Raw genomic sequence first — 20575 nt, forward strand, 5'->3', positions numbered from 1 at the left:
CAAGTTTACATAGACATTGCATGGCAACTCGCCATAGGCCGAATATTTTAATATATGAATATTTTTTCCAGGTCAGAGTGGGTGAGCCTCGGCTTGAGTTTGGAGATTGTTCTTAGTTGTAGATCATAGGACTGGACAGTTTTTTTGATGTGGGTTTGATTGAAATGTGTGTCATTTTTTGTATTTGGGGACTGAACAATATGATTTCTGTTTTGGAGTTGTTAAGTTGAAGGAAATGTTGTGCTATCCAACAGTTGATATCATGCAGACAGTCTCCAGCAGCAGCTAGGTTTCTTGGGTCACTGGATCTCAGGGGAAGGTATATCTGTGTGTCGTCTGCATAGCAATGAAAAGAAACATTGTGTTGCTGGATGATTTGGCCAGGTGGGAGCATGATGGAGAATAAAATTGGACCTAAAATATAACCTTACAGTACACCACAGGCAATGGGGGCTGCGGAAGAGGTGTAATCACCTATGGTGACTGCAAAGGTTCTTTCTAAAAAGGTAAGAATAAAACTAATCAAGTGCAGTGTCCTTGGATTTTTGTTTTTTTGGTTTTATCCACAAACAATTTTGCACTAATGATATGTCTCCACAAACACAACCATAAAACATTGAAGCTGAAAGCAGTTTTGCTTCTGTTCTGAGCAGAGCTGTTTCCTGTGTTTTAGGCCTTTGTCCACATTTCAGCACAGAGATTGTTTCATAATGAAAACTGCACTTGAATTGTGCGACTTTAAATATTAATGTGACTAATAATAATGAGCCAATCTGAAGATGCTAATAACTACACTTAGTTGAGTGTGGCAACAAGTCCTGGTCTTTTCATAGAAAGGAACAAATTTTGCACTGAATTTATGAAAATTACCTCATTTACATATATGCAGATGGTAAAGATGCACCATGGTGCTGATGGCAACACATTTCATGCTTTGGTTGTGCTTTGAGCCAGCAATCTTTTGCAGCTACATGAAGTTTAGTTTGCTGCTGACTGAACAGTTTGTCATGACGTGTTGACAGCAGCGATATGTTGGTGATTTCAGGTCGTTTTGCCATTTAGTTCAATGTGACACATTTCCTGAAGTGAGCTAACACTATTTCCTCTGCTGTGTAGAGCATGTTGTGTTTTGTTCCGCTATTTGGAGCTTTTGAGCTTCAATGACCGTTAGTGTTAAATCATTTCATAAAAGACATGAAGACACTTTATAAAGCTTTTTTGCCTTCAATGGACAGGTTAGTAGAGATAGACAGGAAACAGGAGGCAGAGTGAGGGGGGAATGACATGCAGGACAAGACCACTTGGTGTGGGATTTGAACCGGGGTTGCCTGCAGCAAGGACTGTAGCCTCTACACATGGGGCAGGTGCTCTACCCACTGAGCTATGCTCAACCAACATGAAGACATTTTAATCTCTGTTCCTAAAGCTGGAACCAAACATCCCAAAACGTGAGATCAGTCTCAATAAATCATTTTAGAAACACTAATAAAGAGTCTGCACTAGACCACAGTTGGAAAAAACATTTTAATGTTTTTGTTTTGTTTGTTTCATTGTGATTACTCCCATAGTTTAAACATGCTGTGCTCAAACTATGAACATGTTACCATTTATTTCTCCTACTTTAACCAAAGTGTAAATATCTCTGATTTGTCTTCGTCTTCTAACACACATTATTCCTCCACTAAAAGTAACAGCTGTAGCTTTTTACACATGAATTAGTTAATGTTTCTACATTGCATGGTTATTGTTAATTCTAAAATGATTGGTTAGAGGATTAATTACAGTAACCGTAATGTACTTTATTCCATATTTCTAAAATGACTAAATTGATTTGTCTACATGACAGTAGACATCTTCTCTCAGGTTATACCATCTGTATTTGGCTAATAAATGTGTTACTTTGTAAAATATGATTGTTTTGGGTGATACCGGTTCTCACCTATTTCAAATGTATAAATGATCAAATCAGTGTTTATTCATGTGAGTGGCTGCCACATTTTATTGTGTCTATTTGTGTTCTGATAGAATTTACATTTACCTTCTGTTAATAAATAAAATTGCTCTGAAAACCTGTTTAAGAGAAGTTCCTTTTACATCATACATGTATATTCCTCAAATGTTCAAATGTGTAGGCCTAAAGGTTTTGTTACAAGTTTTGGGAAACACTCTATGAAGCTAGTCTCTGACACCTGAAAGCTTGAGATTACCTTTTTAAATGTTTTAATCAGTTGTCAATGTGTCAAAATGAATCCAAAAAGGTCTTTAATTAAAACTCAGCAACAGATATACGTTACTTTCAGAATAAACCTCTATACTGTAAGTGATGGTCATGATGTTTTGATGTCAGAAAGAAGTTGCTAGTTAAAATTCCTAGAAAGGCAAATAGATTTATATTGTTTTGTTTCTCTAATGTCAGTTTTTGATGATATCAGAGGAAACAGACATCCTTCATCGTTACCACTTCCTCCCCCACATGAATCACTTTAAAACTGCTCCATGAATTGTGCCATAGGCTATACTGTACTCTTGCCTTACATTGCATTTTCTTTGAGCTGATTTCTTATAGTTTCTTCATTTAGTCACTTTAATCAACATTTACTGATTTTAGGATCAATTGTGTTTAAACAGCTGTCCATATTACTACATGATATTAAACTTGTAAATAACAAAACAAAAAAAACAATTTCCTGCATTTCCTGTTGAACCTGATCAGGTAGTCAGATATTGAAATGACTCCTCCTTGTAACAGATGAGGCACAACTATTCATAATTTCTATTGGTCATTCCATTTGATTCTGCGCACCGTTGACAGTCTTTCCGCCTCAGTGTTTTTTAATATATGTATCAAACCAAGATGAAGCATTTCATGTCATTACTTTTTTATTATTTCCACGTGGTCTCTCCAGGTAATAATCTTTATCAAACATCTATTTAACTTCTACTACTTCAGCATTTATATATTTTTTTCGGCATAGACGCCTTTATTGAGCAATAGACAGCCAGGAAACATGGGAGAGAGAGAGAAGGGTGTGACATGTAGTAAAGTACCTCAGGCTGGGAATCGGACCGGGGTCTGCTTCGTACGTTACATGCTCTCTAACCACTCGTCCACCTGCGCACCAGCATTTATATTTTAACATATGAAAGGCTAAATATTTATATACCTCAGATTTGAACATGTCTATTCTCTGACAGTTATTTTATATTACACTGTTTTGCTTTTAAACTTATAAAAAACAACTTTCTACATGAGAGGACTTCCCTTTCTCTTCAATGACAAAGTATGTCCAAACTCCAGACTAATACTGTGTTTTGCTTCTTTGTCTTCTCTCTCGTATCTATTACACAGCGTATTGAGGTGGCCATCGAAATAAAGCTATTAATGAGATTAATTCAGGTCTGAAATGTGTTAGATTAATCTATGAATTTGACCAATAATGCCGTTCAGGTGTCACTGACACTGCATATATCTGTGGTTTTGTAGAAATAACTATAGGCTACTGTCAATTCAGATTATCAATACTATAATACAGTATAATCTAGGCCTAATGTGATGTAACTTTATAATTATGTAATATTCACAGAGCAAGAATTAAATTGAAATCTCAAAGCATATACTTCAAGTATTACTTTAATAAAGGAGTGTTTACATTGCGTATTTGGATTTGTTTTAAATACACAGTGAATGACATCAATCTCAAAAATCTATTCAGAGATATTTTCTTCAAATGATTTGTTTTAATAGTAATGTAGCATCTCGTATAGTTAGATAGCTCATAATTTAGAGGTTAATATGAAGCCATCACTATTTTGTAATTATGAGGCCTTTATCTTGTAATTCAGTTAAGTAAAGACTGACCTTGGCCTAATGTAGTTGGCTTTCGTTCGTTGGCTCTCTTGAGGTTTTTTATACTGATGTTATTGAACATTATTCACCAAAGTCAATTATTAAATCAGATTTGTAAAGTGTTGTTTTATTTTTTCCACCACACCAACTAAACATAGTTTGCTGGAGTCATATCACAGCAGCTTCTTACTTTATTAATAATTCATATTAATGACCATTTAAGATTTTTTTTAAAAATGTGATGTGAAACGTTCATGCTTACACTGTGTAGTCATTACTAACCTAAAACCTATAAAATGACGATTAGTAAGGTTAATGAAGCATATATAGTCATTATGGCAAATATACCAACAAAAAAAATGCCTTTTAACACATCCAGCATTCATTTGTATTTTGAGTTGTGTTTTTGTTTTCCTGGCCAATAGAAGGTCAATATTCACTCTCCTTTGAGCTTTTGTTTAGTCTCAATCAGTCCAATTATAATATCTGGCTCTTAGGTTGGTAAATGTTCTACTTTCATCACCAGCTCATCACTTACTTTGTGTATCTGAGGTTTCATGCTGGGCAAAATATTCTATGTAATTAAATGTCATGACTATGGATATGAACTTAAAACCTTTAAAACTTTTTTCTCTTACAGTGAAACACTCGCTGAAGTTTTTCCTCACAGCGACCTCTGGAGTCAAAACCTTCCCAGATTTTGTGGTTGTCGGGTTGGTTAATGAAGTTTCAATAGGTCGCTGTGACAGCATCGGGAAGAAGCCAGAAGCCACACCGGGCTTGGCACAAAAAGTGTTAGACGATGATCCACAACTCTTGGAGTGGTACACTCATCGTTGTGTGTTAAGCCAATACGACTTAAGAGATCAAATTGACATTCTGAAACAACAACTAAACCAAACTGGAAGTAAGTAAAAATAATGTAAAAATGTCAATTTGTGTTTTTGATCAAGAGCAAACAGATATAGTTGCACACATGTAAACATATGAACATGTATACACATACACAGTTTGCTAAATGTGCATATACCTTTGTATCCTTCACTCAGTATTACTGTTCATGTAATGTGCAAGACTTTTTCTTAATGGGTTGTCAATATTTCATATAGTTCCACTGGTTGCTTTGTGCTGCATTCACTGAAAAACTGAGCAACAGGGTTCAAAATAAAAACTGATTTTTTTATTGCTGAGAGTCCTTTGGCTTTAGGATCGCATTCTTGTGCTGAGGTGTTGTTCAGTCTCTTCCTGAAGGCATGAACACTACTTGTTGTGATCTGCCCAACAGCAGAAGGGGCTGAAGGTTGTTCCATGTTGTTACAGCAGAATGAAGAAAGTTCCCGTCAAGGCATTTGGTGTTAGGACTGTGAAGTGACAAGGCATGGCTTGGTTGTAACCTTGACCAGGGATATGAGCTGAGGGTAGCGCTTTCAGGTTTTCTGGGCAGTTGGGGGTGTCCATTTTATAAAGAACAGTTGTAGCAGCAACTGTTATGCAATTGCTCAGCTTGGTGATGGCATAATCCTTTAGGGCAGAGTCCTCATCCACACCAATAATCAACTATGCTTTTTTCTTGATGTTATCAAGCTGCTTAAGAACTGTTTGTGAGTCTTTCATCCAGACGAGGCAGGAATACTCCATCACACTCCTGACCTGGGATTTATAGACAGTGGCTCTGCTTCTACCATCGAGTTTTCTGTTAATGTTAAACCTGAGAAATTCCATCTTTTTTACTATGTTTGATTTTCATGTTCCCAAAGAAGAGATCCGGGAAAGGATTCCTTTTTCTGTACAAGATTATTGCATTACACTTGATCAGGTAACATGTCGGAGGAGAAAAGGAGTTGGGAGAGATGACTGAGGTGACTGGCCAATTTTGCAGTGCACTCTTTGAGGTCCCTTGTTGGAATTTTATCAGACCGCGTCGCTTTTTCTGGATCCAGGTTGCGGTAGATGTTCCTGACATCTTTTGGTTTGAAGTGGACATTACCCATAGATGATGATGGTAAAAGGCATGGGTGCTGTGGTTGTACATGTGTGTCAGAGTCTACACCTCTCTGCAAAGGTCTGGCAGATGTTGATCTTTTTACTAGCTGTGATGGCAATGCCCTCAAGTTCAATGACTACGATGTCTGTTGATCAACTTCCTCCAGAAAGTGAATTTACAATACTTTGAGCTGAGTGAATTGTTAGATAGGTCTTTTTTCATTTTGCTTTTGGACTGTCTTTTTGCTCATTTTTCTACTTGGTTGAAAGTTGCACTTGCTTCAAGGAGCTTTTGTTGTGCAGTCAGGCTGTTTGATGTCAGCATGTTACAATAGACCACATGAACTTGAAGTCTTCAGGGTCTTTGGATGGATTACCCTCAGGTTGTAGGAACTTTCCCACATGTTCCTCAGCCTTCTCTAAAATAAAGCCTCACATAAGCTGCAGCCACTTGTAACCCTCTGTGGGATCTCTCTCTCTGTCTCTCTCCCTCTTCCTCTCTCAGGTGTCCACATCCTCCAGAGGATGGACAGCTGTGAATGGGATGATGACACCGGAGAGGTTGATGGATTTATTCAGTTTGGTTACGATGGAGAAGATTTCATAGCATTTGACCTGAAGACAATGACATGGATCGCTCCAAAATCACAAGCTGTCATCACTAAACACAGCTGGGACAGAGATAGACCAAACAATGACTATTGGAGATACTTCCTCACTGAGCGTTGTCCTGAGTTAGTGAAGAGATATTTGTACTACGGGAAGGACTCTCTGCTGAGAACAGGTAGAATCACATGACCTGATGTAGTTTCATAGACCCAATTTTTACATGTCTCTTCTCTTTCTAACCTCACCCCCTGCCTCCCTCCCCCTTGTCTCTCCAGACCTTCCCTCAGTGTCTCTCCTCCAGAAGACTCCCTCCTCTCCAGTCAGATGCCACGCTACAGGTTTCTACCCTGACAGAGCCGACATATTCTGGAGGAAAGATGGAGAGGAGCTTCATGAGAACGTGGAACTTGGAGAGATCCTCCCCAACCATGATGGATCCTTCCAGATGAGTGTTGACCTGAACCTTTCATCAGTCACACCTGAAGACTGGAGGAGATACGAATGTGTGTTTCAGCTCTCTGGTGTGAAGGACGACATCATCACCAAACTGGACAAAGCTGTGATCAAATCCAACTGGGGTAAGACTGTAATTTGCCCTGAATGTTCAGGAGATGTGCATTCTGATTTACAGTTTCAATGAGTTTGAAACAATGTTATCAGCCCTGAACTCTCTGAGATGAGTATTAGTTACCTCATGCACCAGTGATGCGCGGGTCGGGCAGGTTCGGGTTCAATTTTTAAAAAATATTGTGGGTGCGGGCGGGGCCGGTCAAAAAGAGAAAACACATATTTTTCACTTAGGAACTTTCGCTTGCCTATTTATGATGATCCATTTTTTATGTGAAAGAAAAAGAAGACAAACTTTAAAATAAAACTGTTATTAATATCGCTATGTGACTACTTTTGTGCGGACTCTGGCTGACTCTATCTGCTGTGTTTTAAATCTCCATGGCAACGGGATAGAGCTGAAGCTTGATGGTGCCGTTCTTCCACAATCTCCTCAGATCAAACCTGACGCTATGTCCTAACACAGTTGGGTGTCACTCCGAATCATCATTATGGTCTAAAGTGTATAGTTATGCTCCTGACACACTGTGAATGTTTTATTTGGGTTCCAGTTCCTCCCTCAGAGTTCCCTGCTGGTCCTGTTATTGGAGGTGTTGTAGGACTGCTGCTCCTGGCAGTCTGCATCACTGGAGTCTTCATCTGGAGAAGGAGAAATTATGGTGAGGGTCAACAATACTCTTCAAGCCATTTTAACTTCACTGTTTTAACATATTTCAGCACATATTCTGAATGACTAAAACAAACAAAGTGTGACCTGGCTGATGTTCAGTAACTTGACCTCTAACTGGAATTCCATTTGAAATAAATGCAGAAATCTGTAAAATTATCAAGATGTTGCTGTAAAACATGTATTAGTGTTTTTCTGTGTATGCTTTCATAAATTGTGACATTTTAAATGTTGAAATACTGTAGTCTCTCATCTGTTTGTTACTACTTTAAATTGAACTGCTGCCATTGTTTTTCTTAGCTTCAGACATTCGTAGGACAAAGATGCAGCTCGTAACTGATCGCAGTGAGTATTTCATAATGTCATTAACACTGGGCAGATATACATATACAGAATCTCTCCCAAAACTAGCTACACTATACTGAAATATTTTTTATGCTAAAAAATACAATAAAAAACTACAGGATTTCACAGTCAAATTATCAAGTTTAGTCACAGAAAAAAGCTTTGCAGGAGAATAGTGAATTCATATAAAGAATATGTGGCATCAATATGTTATTCTTTTTTTACCATACATTTACAATGAGTTTCAGGTCCTCAGTGGATACAGTGAAGAATGATATCTGTGAAGATGATCTGAGAGCTGACAGAAGCATTAATGTGATGTGAATCCTCCACTGCAGGAGTAACAACATATGGAGAGAAGTGATGCTGCTGTCCAGCTGTTTCCTCAGACCTTTGGTGGAGATGAATCACTGCAGCAGCTACCAGACACCAAAGAGTCACAACGTTACTCCAGTGAGGCATCTTTTATCTTTAGGTATCAAATTTATACTGTCTTTGATAATCATTAGCATTAAATCCATTAATGAGGGACATGATGATACTCAGCACTTAAACGTCTGCTATTAAAGCTGAAACCAAACATACTAAAACATTATATGTTGAACTACTAACACTTTCACTAACACTTAGTTTGACAGTTTCATTTTGGAAACACTAACAATACAATACAAAGATTCTGCACTAGGTCACAGCTGAAAAACATATTTTAATATTTTTGTTTCTTTGTTTCATTGTGATTACTTCCATAGTTTGATTACTCGATACTGGTGTATTTGTAATGCTCAGATTATTGGTGTTAAATGATTAATTACAGTTTTACTTGTACTGGTTGATGTACTTTATTGCATACTGCCTAAAAGGCAAATTGATGTGTTTACATGACAGTATACATCTTCTCTAAAGTTATATCTTCTGTTTTTTGATACATTTGTTCATTTCAGTTAAGTTTTGTGTCCACGTCATCTGCAAGATAATTAATTATGAATTGTTAATCAATCATCTTTTCACTGGGGATTTATTTTGGTGAACTTCATTTTTTCTAGACAAACAGATACATGTTAGTGTCATTTGTCTTATTATTTGTTCTTACATTATCTAGTATTTATTTTAACTTTCAGTCAATGAATAAAATTATCCTGAAAACCTGTATACTTCAAATGTTCAGATGTGTAGACTTAATTGTTTCAAAACAAGTTTTGGGAAACACTCAAGTGAAGCTTGTCTTTGACACTTGAAAATCATGGGATTATGCTAAGACTAACACTACTCACATTACTACAAAAACAGATACCTTTTGGTTTATTCATGGAAAAGAACACTGACTTGTGACTGAGAGCGTGTCTTTCTCTATGTCACCACTAGAGTGCAACATAACTCTGAACCTCTCGGTTGTCAAGCGGGTCACCACAGAGATACAGCTGACAGAGCATTTTCAAACCTCCAACATTATAAAGAGTTTTCTGATTATCAAATTATCATCAATTAAATTCTCAAATGTATTAATTCAAAACTCAGCAACAGATACACAGCAAATTACTTATGGAAACGTTCGCCTGCATAGACCTCTACTGTAAGTGATGGTCGTGATGTTTTGATGTCAGAAAGCAGGTTTGTAGTTAAAATTCCTTGACAGGCTAATAGATTCATAGATTTATATTGTCTTTTTTTCCCTAATGTCTGTGTTGTGTTGATGACCGCAAAAACAGTCATTTGTGTCATTCAGAAACTTGTAAACACAAGTGCTGCATCTATCAGAGCAAACAAACATCTCAGACATTCTTGGTCTTGGTCAGTGGAGACCTCCTCTTGAAGTCTCCACAGCAGAGTTAATGATATAAAGTGTGTGTAAACTCTTACAATCAGCACCTATATTGATGTCAAATGGAGATATGAAAGAATTCATATTACAGAATGTGATGCACACCTTAAATGTGCAAATGGATTCAGGTAAAATAGTTCCTGAATTAGTACAATGCACTGCAGAAGTCATTCAGTCTATTCAGTCATACAGGCAGATACATGAGTACATTACTGCAGAAACCTACAGCATTTTTTATGTACTAATGTTACTTGGTAATTATACACCAGTCTAAATCTAAATTTGTCTGAAAGGTTTACAAAGGGTGTCAGTTTTTAACATCTCCATTTGTAGTGAGGAAGATATGTGTATCTTCAGCTTCATGTTAGCATGAAAGTAGAAGAATGAGCCTATTCTGTGACATTTCCAGATTTTCCACATAAAGACAGAGAGTATAAAACCTGGAGGGTTAGAGTTAGGGTTAGAAAATATTACAGTCAGCATTTAAAGACTACCACAAACAAAAAGCCTTTAACCTACAATGTATGTTGGCAGCCATTATGTTAAACATGGTGATAGATCAGTAATGGTACAGAGGAGCCATTTCTGTCTTATGATAGCTCTCTATGGTCAAATGTCATCACCACATTATATTATCAGCTTGCTATAGGTTAGGTGCTGTAGGTGATGGCTTCAGTTACTGTTTAACAGAGTATGCTTTTATTTGCAATAAAATGGATAATAATATTAGTATGCTTGAGAGTCAAAAAGTTGATTGGATACTAAACATCTGCCTGTGGACACTGCCAAGCACCTTAAGCTAATTTCTTGGTACCGTCTTGGCTTTAAAGGACAGTCTTTATGAAGTGTTTTAAATGTCTGTGTTGGCTTTTGATGAGTAGTCTATTAGGGCTGCAACTGAAGATTAGTGCCATTATCGATTAATCTGCTGATTATTAACTGTTTTGGCTATAAAAATGTTTGTCTGTTCAGTTGTTTTTTTTTTGATCAACAGTCCAAAAACAGGATATTCAGATTACTATCATGTTTAACACATAAAGGTTTAAAATCCTCACATTTGAGAAGCTGCAATCAGCAAATTTTTCCTTAAAAATTACAAAACCGATTATTTGATGATCAAATTAGATGCAGATTGAGACTAATCATTGCAGTCCTACAATTTAATGTTATGTTTTACCACAAGGTGAATTATAATGCATGAAGTGGAAGCATGTGAATGTTCTGTTATGAATTTTTTTTTAGCAAAACACTGAACCTGTAAAGTAGCTACGGTGAAGTGATGCAAAATCATAAATGTTTTCTTCCATTTCATACTTTGAGAAACAACTTGTTCACATGAAAGACAGATGTCAGACACATTCTCAGACAGACAGACAGAAATTTGAATCAATCAATATCCTTGTCATTGAGTAAAGTCTACTTCAAGTTCACACGTTCTCAGGGGCGTCTGCAGCCGGCTGCTCATTTTGTCCAGGGGAACTGCGCTGACCCCTGAGCCACTGCCAAGGATTGTCCTGATGCAAATCAGGAGGGGGGACCAATTCATCGTTGCACAATTCGATTAGACATCTGCATATTGAGCATCTGCACCCCACGAAAATCTGCCAATACCTCCCCTCCCTCCCCCCACTGCCCCCACATTCTCTGACCCCCCACAGGGGTAGCGCCCCACGACCTCAGGGGCAGCCTCTGTCCCTGCTCCCCACCGCCTCCCCCTGTCTCCCCCTCTTGTCCCCTCCTGACCCTGTCAGACCCAGCTACAATACCTGACCCCGCCCCAGAGACGGGACGATTAGAGTTCAAGGTAAATGCCCCTTTCTCTGCGTCCGTCTGCAGGCTGCCCTGCCTGGCCCCTGTCCGGCTCTTGTCCGATAATCACATGCACCGCTTTTTTTTCATACTTTCTCACACACACCTACACACACACACACACACACACACATACACACACACACAATGTTTTTCATTTCAATGTTTTGTTTTGTTTTTGAAGACATGACTTTGAAAATGAAGGCTTTACTTTCTCTGGAGCTTTTCCATTGTGATCAATTCTGACCGTTGGCTCTTATTCAGACGTCTCTGCCACTCAGACAATTTCCCTCTTTTCCTCCCTTTTTTTTGTGCTCTTATTGATTCATCAGGCTCTCATTCGGCGCTGGGAAGAGAGAGCAAGCATGTCAAGAAGTTTAAAGAAACATGTGTTGAACTTTACCACACACAATGTTAAGTTGAGATGTGATGTGCCCATACCATATATATATACTTATACAGCTTTTGGCAATACGGAATGTTCCTAAATCTGTCTGTCATTAAGGTTCAACATGTATGAATATTCACAATTCTGGATATTTCTACAACTTTTGTCTAAATAGTAAAAAATATTTCAAGGCGCGAATCATACAGGTTGAAGTAGCACATATTAGACACATCAGCATTTTGCTTTACTTACTATTAGTGTCATTTTACTCCATGTAAAATACCGTGAATACCTTAGAAAGACCAACATAATCAGCTTAAAAATACTCATAAACATTTATTGTTCTTTTATAAAACTATATAGTTGCACTTTGCAGCTGTGTGTGAATGAGTGACTGCATGATGTGACACTGTATAACACCAGCTACTCCAAATTCACAATTACCAAATAAATTATAATAACAGTTTGAAAATGTACAGTGTAATTATCTATATTATTGGTGTGCTGGTCCAAATAGTACCCTTTACATCTGTGAAGAGGGGGAGACAAGACTCTTAACTCAATGTTTTTTCCATTCTGATAATGATGACATATTTTATCAAATATGTCTGTGTTTTGTGGTGTTTCCTTCATTAAATAACATCAAATGTGCCGATTGCTTTTGACTTAAATAAAAAAGTAGTGTCTGTACACCAGTATAGAAAGACAAATCAAATCCCAAAGTGACATTTTGACACCTTTTGTTGGGATTTTCTCATCCAGTGTAACTGGAAATTGTACTCATAATTATTGATTTTATCTCATTTGATTTGGATTGATGGATATCATTTAAAAGAAACATGCAGGAGCTCCACAGATGATGATGCTGATCACATGCAACACACAGCAGACATTAGATTTTTTGTTTTCTCACTTCTGAAACAGCTGTGGACAGTGTTAGTCTAGATATGTGACAAATGATTGGAACCTGACGCATGGAGCTGACCTGCACATTGTATTTGAATCACACTCAAGCTGGAATTTCCCAGTGACATGACAGTGAGTAAATCTTATGTAATCCAAATGAGACAATCAAAGTTTTGCAGGTGCATCATGAATCTCCCAGCAACCACAGCAGTCTCCATCAGAGTACTCGCTCTTTGCCTGAAAATAACAGCCAGCCTTGACAAAAAGAGACATCTAAGAAGGATAACTGTGGTCTGACTTTGAATCCTGTTGTTTAGGGAAATTAGCTTGTTTGCTAACCAAGATTTTATGAGAGTCATCTTGCAAAGTGGGGCAATCAATGAATTTACTTATATGCCGCTGTCACGCAGTCTAAAGGTGCATTTACTGCAGGTTGAAATGATGATGAGGCACTGTCATTCACTCTTTTGTTGTACTCAGAGAACAGGCTAGTTTGCCACATTTTCCATCTCTCCACAAACATTATTCGTCTTAAGACATGCATGGTCACGCTTCTAAAAAAGACAAAAACCATAATTGAAAGCAGCAAGAGGTCTGTTGGTGTGAACGCATCCAAAACTAAATCTCAGAACACGTGTGCCAGGGTTTGTGTGTGATTTATGTGTGTTTCTCGATGCACGTGTGTTGGTATGTGAGCCGCTGATCACTTTGAACCTCGCCTCTCTGATTCTTGGCAGGAAGTGAGCGTCAGCAGCTCTTGGTCGTAAAACTGCTTTTGGTCGCTCTCCCAGAGTGCACTGGGAGGGGAGAGGACAGAGAATCTCTGTGTCACCTCTCCATGGCACGGGATGTGAGGAGATCGCCGGGAATGTCAATAATCGTTCAAACTGAGGAGGAACTGCTGCCTGCTCGTAGACAGAACCACCTGAATATCAATTCAAGAGAGGATCAAATTACATTATGGCTTCTTTCTTTCAAATGTCACCTATTAGAAGTAGGAAATACATTCACTAAGTTGAGAACATAATTGAAATTAAATGAAAATATCAGCCAACAGATATGAATCTCATTTTAACCCTTTGTAGGTCTGCTCAACTGTTTGGTAGAGGTTACTTTGTGTCATGATGATATCTGGTCAAAAACAAAACCCATTAACTCAAACTTTTTGGGCAATCTTTACCACTTTACCATGAGGTATGTAATGCACAAAACACCATCAGATTGTGTTATGGTTGCTATAGATACAGGTTGTTCTATGGTTGCTATAGATACAGGTCATGCTAGTGTATAAATGAAGAAAAACACAAATCACTGCTGACATAAGAGATCATGCTGGAGACATTTTTGAAGTTGAGTTTCATTTTTTCATCTTGTACACAAACAAATGAGGTCTCACTGAGGTCTGTAGAGGTCTGTAAAACATAAGATTCAGGGCCAATGAGAAAAAAAATGTTGTCATGGCCTCAAAGGAAAAAATAAAAAATAAATGATTTAATAGCACTTGGTGTGAACTACTGCATGTTTATCTATTTTAGGATTCAATTAAATGTGTACATTTTAAAGGCTGCTAAATGGCACAATGTTTTGTTTACTGTGGTGAAACTCCATCTGACATTAAAGAACCAACATATATCCAAAAGCACGTGTGTTTTAGTGAGTTTTATGTAAGGGAAATATAACACAACTGACCACAACATCATGACTTTGCAAAAGCTCTTGCACCCATGCATTACACTAAAAAAGAAGAAAGAAGTTGAGCATGTTTCTACCACTTCATTAGGTACACCCATGCAATCTAATTCAATTTAATACAACAGCTCTGCTATAAAATCTTCTTTTTTCAAGTTTATACATTTTCAGTTTTTGTTGAAATTGTCAAAAAACTGATTATTCTACTGTATGTTTATTATTGAGGTTGTACTAAGTGGTGATGATATATACTGGGGTGCGTCGTATAGATTGGTGTTCCTAATATTTTGCCCCCCTCATGTATATTAATGTAGTCGATTATCACTTTGTATAAATGTATAAACTTAATGAAAGTAGAATTTAAAGCAAAACTGGATTGAATTAGATTGCACAGGTGTAACTAAAGGAGTGGCAGGTGACTGTATATTTCCATGTAAGGTGAAACATCAACAGTTTAGAAAATGATTCATTGTTCTTAAAATGTCTAATTAGTAGAGATACAGGATAAAAGAAAATGAACCATGTCCATGACAACTGAGCTAATCCTTTCTGCTGCTGAAGACTGTGAGTGAACTCAATTTCATATCAGCATGTTGTGGGTCTTCCCTGGAAATAATCCTTTGATTTACAGGAAGTGATGGTTTTTATGTTTGTGGTTTGTTTGAAATAAAAAGAGGAAGAAAAACTGCAGCGTTAGTAGAAGCAGCGGGAGCCACATAACAGACAAAGAGAAGAGCATCACCTACAGGAACTTTGCAGAATATATCTACAGTATGTGTATATATATTGCATATATTAAAATTGCTCTTTCCTTGGTGGGAAGAGGCCTACAGCAATGGAAATTTGTCTTTATTCATGTTTGTTGTCTTGTGTATTTGGGTATGTTTGTATCTAGGTATGCAGGTGTGTATACAAACTATATATACACGTTATCCGTCATAGAGTATTTATATCCAGAGGTGTGTGTATAAAGTATATGCTTGTCTATTTAAATGTATGTGACTGTGAGTTTATAGTTGTGGATCTAGGTATATATGTCAACATGTATAGATTTTTGTTCATAATTAATAATTATCATAAAAAAATCATAATTAATATCATGTACCAATAATCATGCCAGATAAACCAAAAAGTAATCTTTTCTCATTGCTTGTTTACAATTTCTTACAACTCAAATGTTTTGTGCTATTTGTTAAAAAAACTTATGTCAATATTATTTGTATAAATTTCTGGGAAATTCTTTGAAACATAAGAATAATCTAAACTCTCTTTAAGTGAATACATTTATTTATTTATTTTTTTAAACAAGCATCCTAACCCTTCTCTGCTAAAAGGACAAAATAATGTTTCATTGATTTAAAAGGAGAAAAAAAAGGTTTCTCAAACACTTGATCCATCCTAAAAATTGATTGAGTTGTCTAAATCGCTGTCTGTTCATTTTATGTGCAGTGGAACTCGGGGCTCGACGTTCTCCCATCAGGGTATATTTGTAGCTACAACACAATATTCAAAAGCCTTTGTCCCTCATCCTATTGCTGTGATCTGCGTCTCAGGGCTTGTGGACAAAAGGTGTCAAACGGAGCGTTGGACTTGGCCTGCCATGTCCTCCTGAGGCTGTTCCTAATCCTATTACTGCGGGCTGTGGAGGAGTATGGATCCTGTCCCTTCATCCCAGAAACTATTAAAGTGTGAGGGGGCCCTGTGTGTTTACTCTGTGTATGTGTGCGTGTCCATGTGTGTGTTCTTGTGTGTGTAATTGCATTGTAAGCGACTTCTTATCCACGTTGTCATAATGTGTTATCCACTGATGCGGCTCAAGGTTCGCCGTCTTTTTCAGTTCGTTACGGGGCAGGTGGACATTTTAATCTTGCTCTTCACTGCTGCCATATTTCAGTCCAGCTGAGAGGCCTGATGTGATGAAGCTTCAGCATAGATCGTTTCATTTGGATATTTGATGTTGTTATGGGAAGAAAATGTTTTGTGTGTGGAGTAGGAATGTCTCCAAGCAATACTACAGAACATGACAAATGATCAGTCTTTGTGGATGTAATTTCTGCTGGAATCTGAGAAGTTTAAGTGATACTGCATTGATTGTGCTGTATGTTACACCTTTAAAGCTGCATGTGTTGTGTGTGGCTGTAGTGATGAACCTACGGAGAACCAGTGATTGAGAACCTTGGCTTTACAGAGTTTTAGCTCAATTTTTAGCTGCAGCTTTAAGATTTTAATACTTAACTGTCTCTCATAGTCGTAGCAGGCAGCTGTTTTCAGAGAAAAAGCTCCAAAAAAGCCCGCTGTACACTACCTGATCAGCACCAAACAGCAAACAGACACAGTTAGCTGTGAACATAGTGGAGCATTTAGCAGCTAAAGAGCCAGATATTTCCCTCAGGAGTTGATAGAGAGCAAACACAGAGCTAAAAGAGAGTGAGTATCGGACTTACGTTCACCAGGAGGACAGAAAGTGTTGCTCCATAACTGCTGGATGTGGAAATAACTTGTTTAAACTGCCTCCAATAGGCCAAAATATCACTTAAATGCATGCTGGGTTCACGATGCAACGGTTCATTATATTGTATTAATGTATCGTATTGTATCATATCATATCATATCATATCATATTGTTTCAAAACATTACGTATGGTATCCCATCCTGTTATGTTGTATTGTATGTTGTATCATAATAGCCAAGGCTATAAGGCTCAAATCTCAGTGCATGAGAAAAACTGAAAAACTTTTCCAAAATCTATTGTTACCACATTTGTAAAAATACACTTTTTGAGTAATAGTTGTTCTCAAGTTTGAAATATTAAGCTCTCATGAAGATGAATGTTAAATCAAAATAAATGAGAATATACAGGGCATGTGTGTATTATTTAGCTATTATTTTTTAGTATAAGTAGTAAGTATATTAAATAGTAACACTGCTGTTAAATCAACTCAAACCTTGACGTACAGTATGTTCATTGTTACACCTCGTTAGCCACTAACAATAGATTATCTGCCCTGGTTTAACAAGAATCTAATCATCTCAAGATAAACTGGTGTTTTGGAGAAAAGCTAGTTAAGAATTGATTCATTGGGCGGATTGCAAGGCAAAGTTTGATATAATGTAAAAACTGAGTGAGACAGCACAACTAAACCTGTGTAATCAATCGAAGAAGACCTGTAGATTAGACTACAAAATAAAATGCAATTCTCTTCATTTCTTCTTGTAAATTTTGGATTAAGATTTTCCCATCAAAATTTTAATATTTCACAGATTCTTAGTCCAAGTGAAAATGAGTTTGTGAAGATGGGAGTGTAACAATTAAACCCAACAGTAATTTAATTAGGTTAGAGTTTAATTATTGTTTTTCTGCAAAGATTGAATGCATCATCAAATCTATAATAGTGCTTTCAATTGAAATTGTGAAAGAATAACTGATTCAGTCAATAACACAAAAACAATCCCGAAGGCTCATAACTATTCAAAGAAAGCAAAAACCTAATTCTTTAATATAAATTCTATTATGAAAGCCAAAGACTTATACAATAATTAGTCGGTAGTGGTTCAATAAACAAACATCTCAATAAGACATTAATCAATTTTGATCCTTTTTCAAACTTTGTAAACTCCTTCCTGTGTCAAATCAGTGCATTACTATATATTAGTGTTTTTTTATAGCTCTGATTAAACTGAAGGCTTAAAGGAGTACCAGGACAGCAGGTGAAACAAAATTAAAATGGTGGAATATTCAGAAATAGTCTTTTCCCATGTTCCCAAAATATTGATTCATTACCCCCCTTCAGTCTGTCTTATTGTCTGTGAGCAGTTTTGAGCTCAAAACGACCGGAATGAAATCTGGTCCAATGGCCTTTTGTTTTCTCTGGGTATCACTTATCTGACTAAAGTGCAGGCCGTGGCCACACAGACCGACACACACGCACATGCAGCAGTCCACATCCTCTCAATAGTCGCATTTGCGTGTACATTGACCAGAGTCAATTGGCTGTCAAATGCTATGCGCGATTAGACACCAGTAGGTATAAGGCCTAATGCAGGGGAGCCTCGAAAAGCCTGGACATAGTGGGGGCCCCTCTCTGTGAGCCCCATGGCCCTTCTCACCCCCCTTCACCCTCTTCAACCCCCCCTCCTTCACTTATCCCTTTTTCATCTCACCGCCCCAGTTCAATGTTAATGTCCAGTGTTGTCCACTCCTCGGACGTCTCCCTCCCGCGCAAAAACCCAGAGAAGAAAGGGCGAAAAAAGAGAAAGCAAATCAAATCTTCCCTCCTTCTTTTCTCACCCTGGCCTCCTCTTGTGTGCTGTCCAGCTGGCTGTGACCCTTGACCCCCTGACCCTCACTCCTGACCCCTGGACCCGTTCCCACGCCACGCCTTTTTGTGTCCACCTCGCCATGGCAACACCTTGGTCACTGCTGCTGCCACGGTAACAGATGGACAGGGGCCTGGAAATAACTTCATTCAGCCCCGCCCGGAGGGGTGAGCACCATGGACAATCTGCCCAACCCCCTCCCACCTCCTTCTCCCCCTTGTCTCACACACATACACATACTTGGACACACACACACACACACAGCGCCAACAACCCAACTTTGACACCTCCTGTGCCACATTCTAACACCCCAATCCTCTTGGATCCATTGCCTCAGCAGGGGCCTCTGGGTATCAGGGCCTGATAGAGTCATTAACACAGAGATCCCAGATTCAGCCTGGCATGTACACAGGAAATACATGGGAATAAGAATAAGTCGCCGTTGTTGGTGCATAAAAATGAATAAGAAGGCACCCCAAAGTCACCCACATATCCCATTTCACACTGCTGGTATTTATGGTTCGGGGCGTAGGAGCACTAACTTCATCGCCGTGGTGTAATTATGTCTCTGCTTCTTTTATTAGCCCTATTGTTTTCTCACATCCTCCGATGAGAAAAGGGGCTGAGGGGAGAGTTGTAAAGACACAGAGCTGAGCAGCGGGGGATCTGTTTGCTAACTACAGAGACAAACGACTAACTGAATAGCATCGCAGAGGAGCTCAATAAGGTGCAGCAGGAAAATGAACTGCAACAGTTTTGGTGCTAATCAGTAACTAACCTCTAAACAAGGTTGTGTGTGTTTTGTCCCCTTCTTTGGGGAACACCTCTCGGACAGAGACTGTGAATAGATTAAAGGGGGATAGTGTAATTACTTGTGCTGAATGGGGCCCACACGATGCAGAGGAAGAGAGGGTTTACACTGTCGAAACTTGTCTTTATAAAGAGGGCTCTGATCCTTTGGGTCTCATCTTGCGCTCCTGCCGAGAGCAAACAAACAAGTAAACAAACAAAATGGCTACCACTGACACAGCTGAGGCCTCCCATCTAACGGTTATCAGGACAGTCTTCAGTTTTATTTGGTGGTTGCCCAAAAAAAGGAGTTAAACTTTAGTTTTTCCACTCATGAAAAGACCACTTTATTTCCTTATTTCATTAAGAATCCATGAAAAATTTGACTTGAAATCCATTAAAGGGGTTTGTGTTTGCTCAGTTAGACCAAGTGAGCTGACTGGGGAGCAGGTGGGTGGGTCGGTGGGGGGGGGGGGGGGGGGGGGGGGGCACAGCAGGCAACTGCCAAAAGACTGACCGTATAGGCGAAATCACACCACAATTTTTTAGGATTTTGAATCCCCCTTCCATTCCTGCATGCATCTGCATCCCACTATCATTCCTTGTAGTTTAACCCCCCCCCCCCCTATTCCTACCCTCCTCTCTCCAACACCCCCTCATACACCCCCCCCCCCCCCAACACTCACACACACACACACACACACCCTTTCTCTCCCCCTCCCCTCTGCCTCTCGCCCAGTTCATTGTACCAAAGGAGATTTTCTCCATTGAGGCCCAGTCTCTTAGGTAACCCCAGCGCTGCATGAAATGAGGAGAGGGAGAGTGGGAGAGACATGGAA

At 38.5% G+C, this 20575-nt stretch overlaps 1 protein-coding gene across 1 annotated transcript in view; it reads left to right on the forward strand.

The window, feature by feature from the left end:
• Window positions 1-7739, forward strand: part of LOC128373851 (major histocompatibility complex class I-related gene protein-like) — a 115494-nt gene extending 107755 nt beyond the window's left edge. Inside the window, exons 4-5 of the mRNA XM_053334046.1 lie at window positions 6715-7017; window positions 7558-7739. Coding sequence (XP_053190021.1) covers window positions 6715-7017; window positions 7558-7739 — 485 coding nt within the window. The remainder of the gene's footprint in view (window positions 1-6714; window positions 7018-7557) is intronic.
• The last annotated feature ends 12836 nt before the right edge of the window (window positions 7740-20575 follow it).

The sequence above is a fragment of the Scomber japonicus genome, chromosome 15, assembly GCF_027409825.1.
Source record: "Scomber japonicus isolate fScoJap1 chromosome 15, fScoJap1.pri, whole genome shotgun sequence".
NCBI classification, from domain to species: Eukaryota; Metazoa; Chordata; class Actinopteri; order Scombriformes; family Scombridae; genus Scomber; species Scomber japonicus.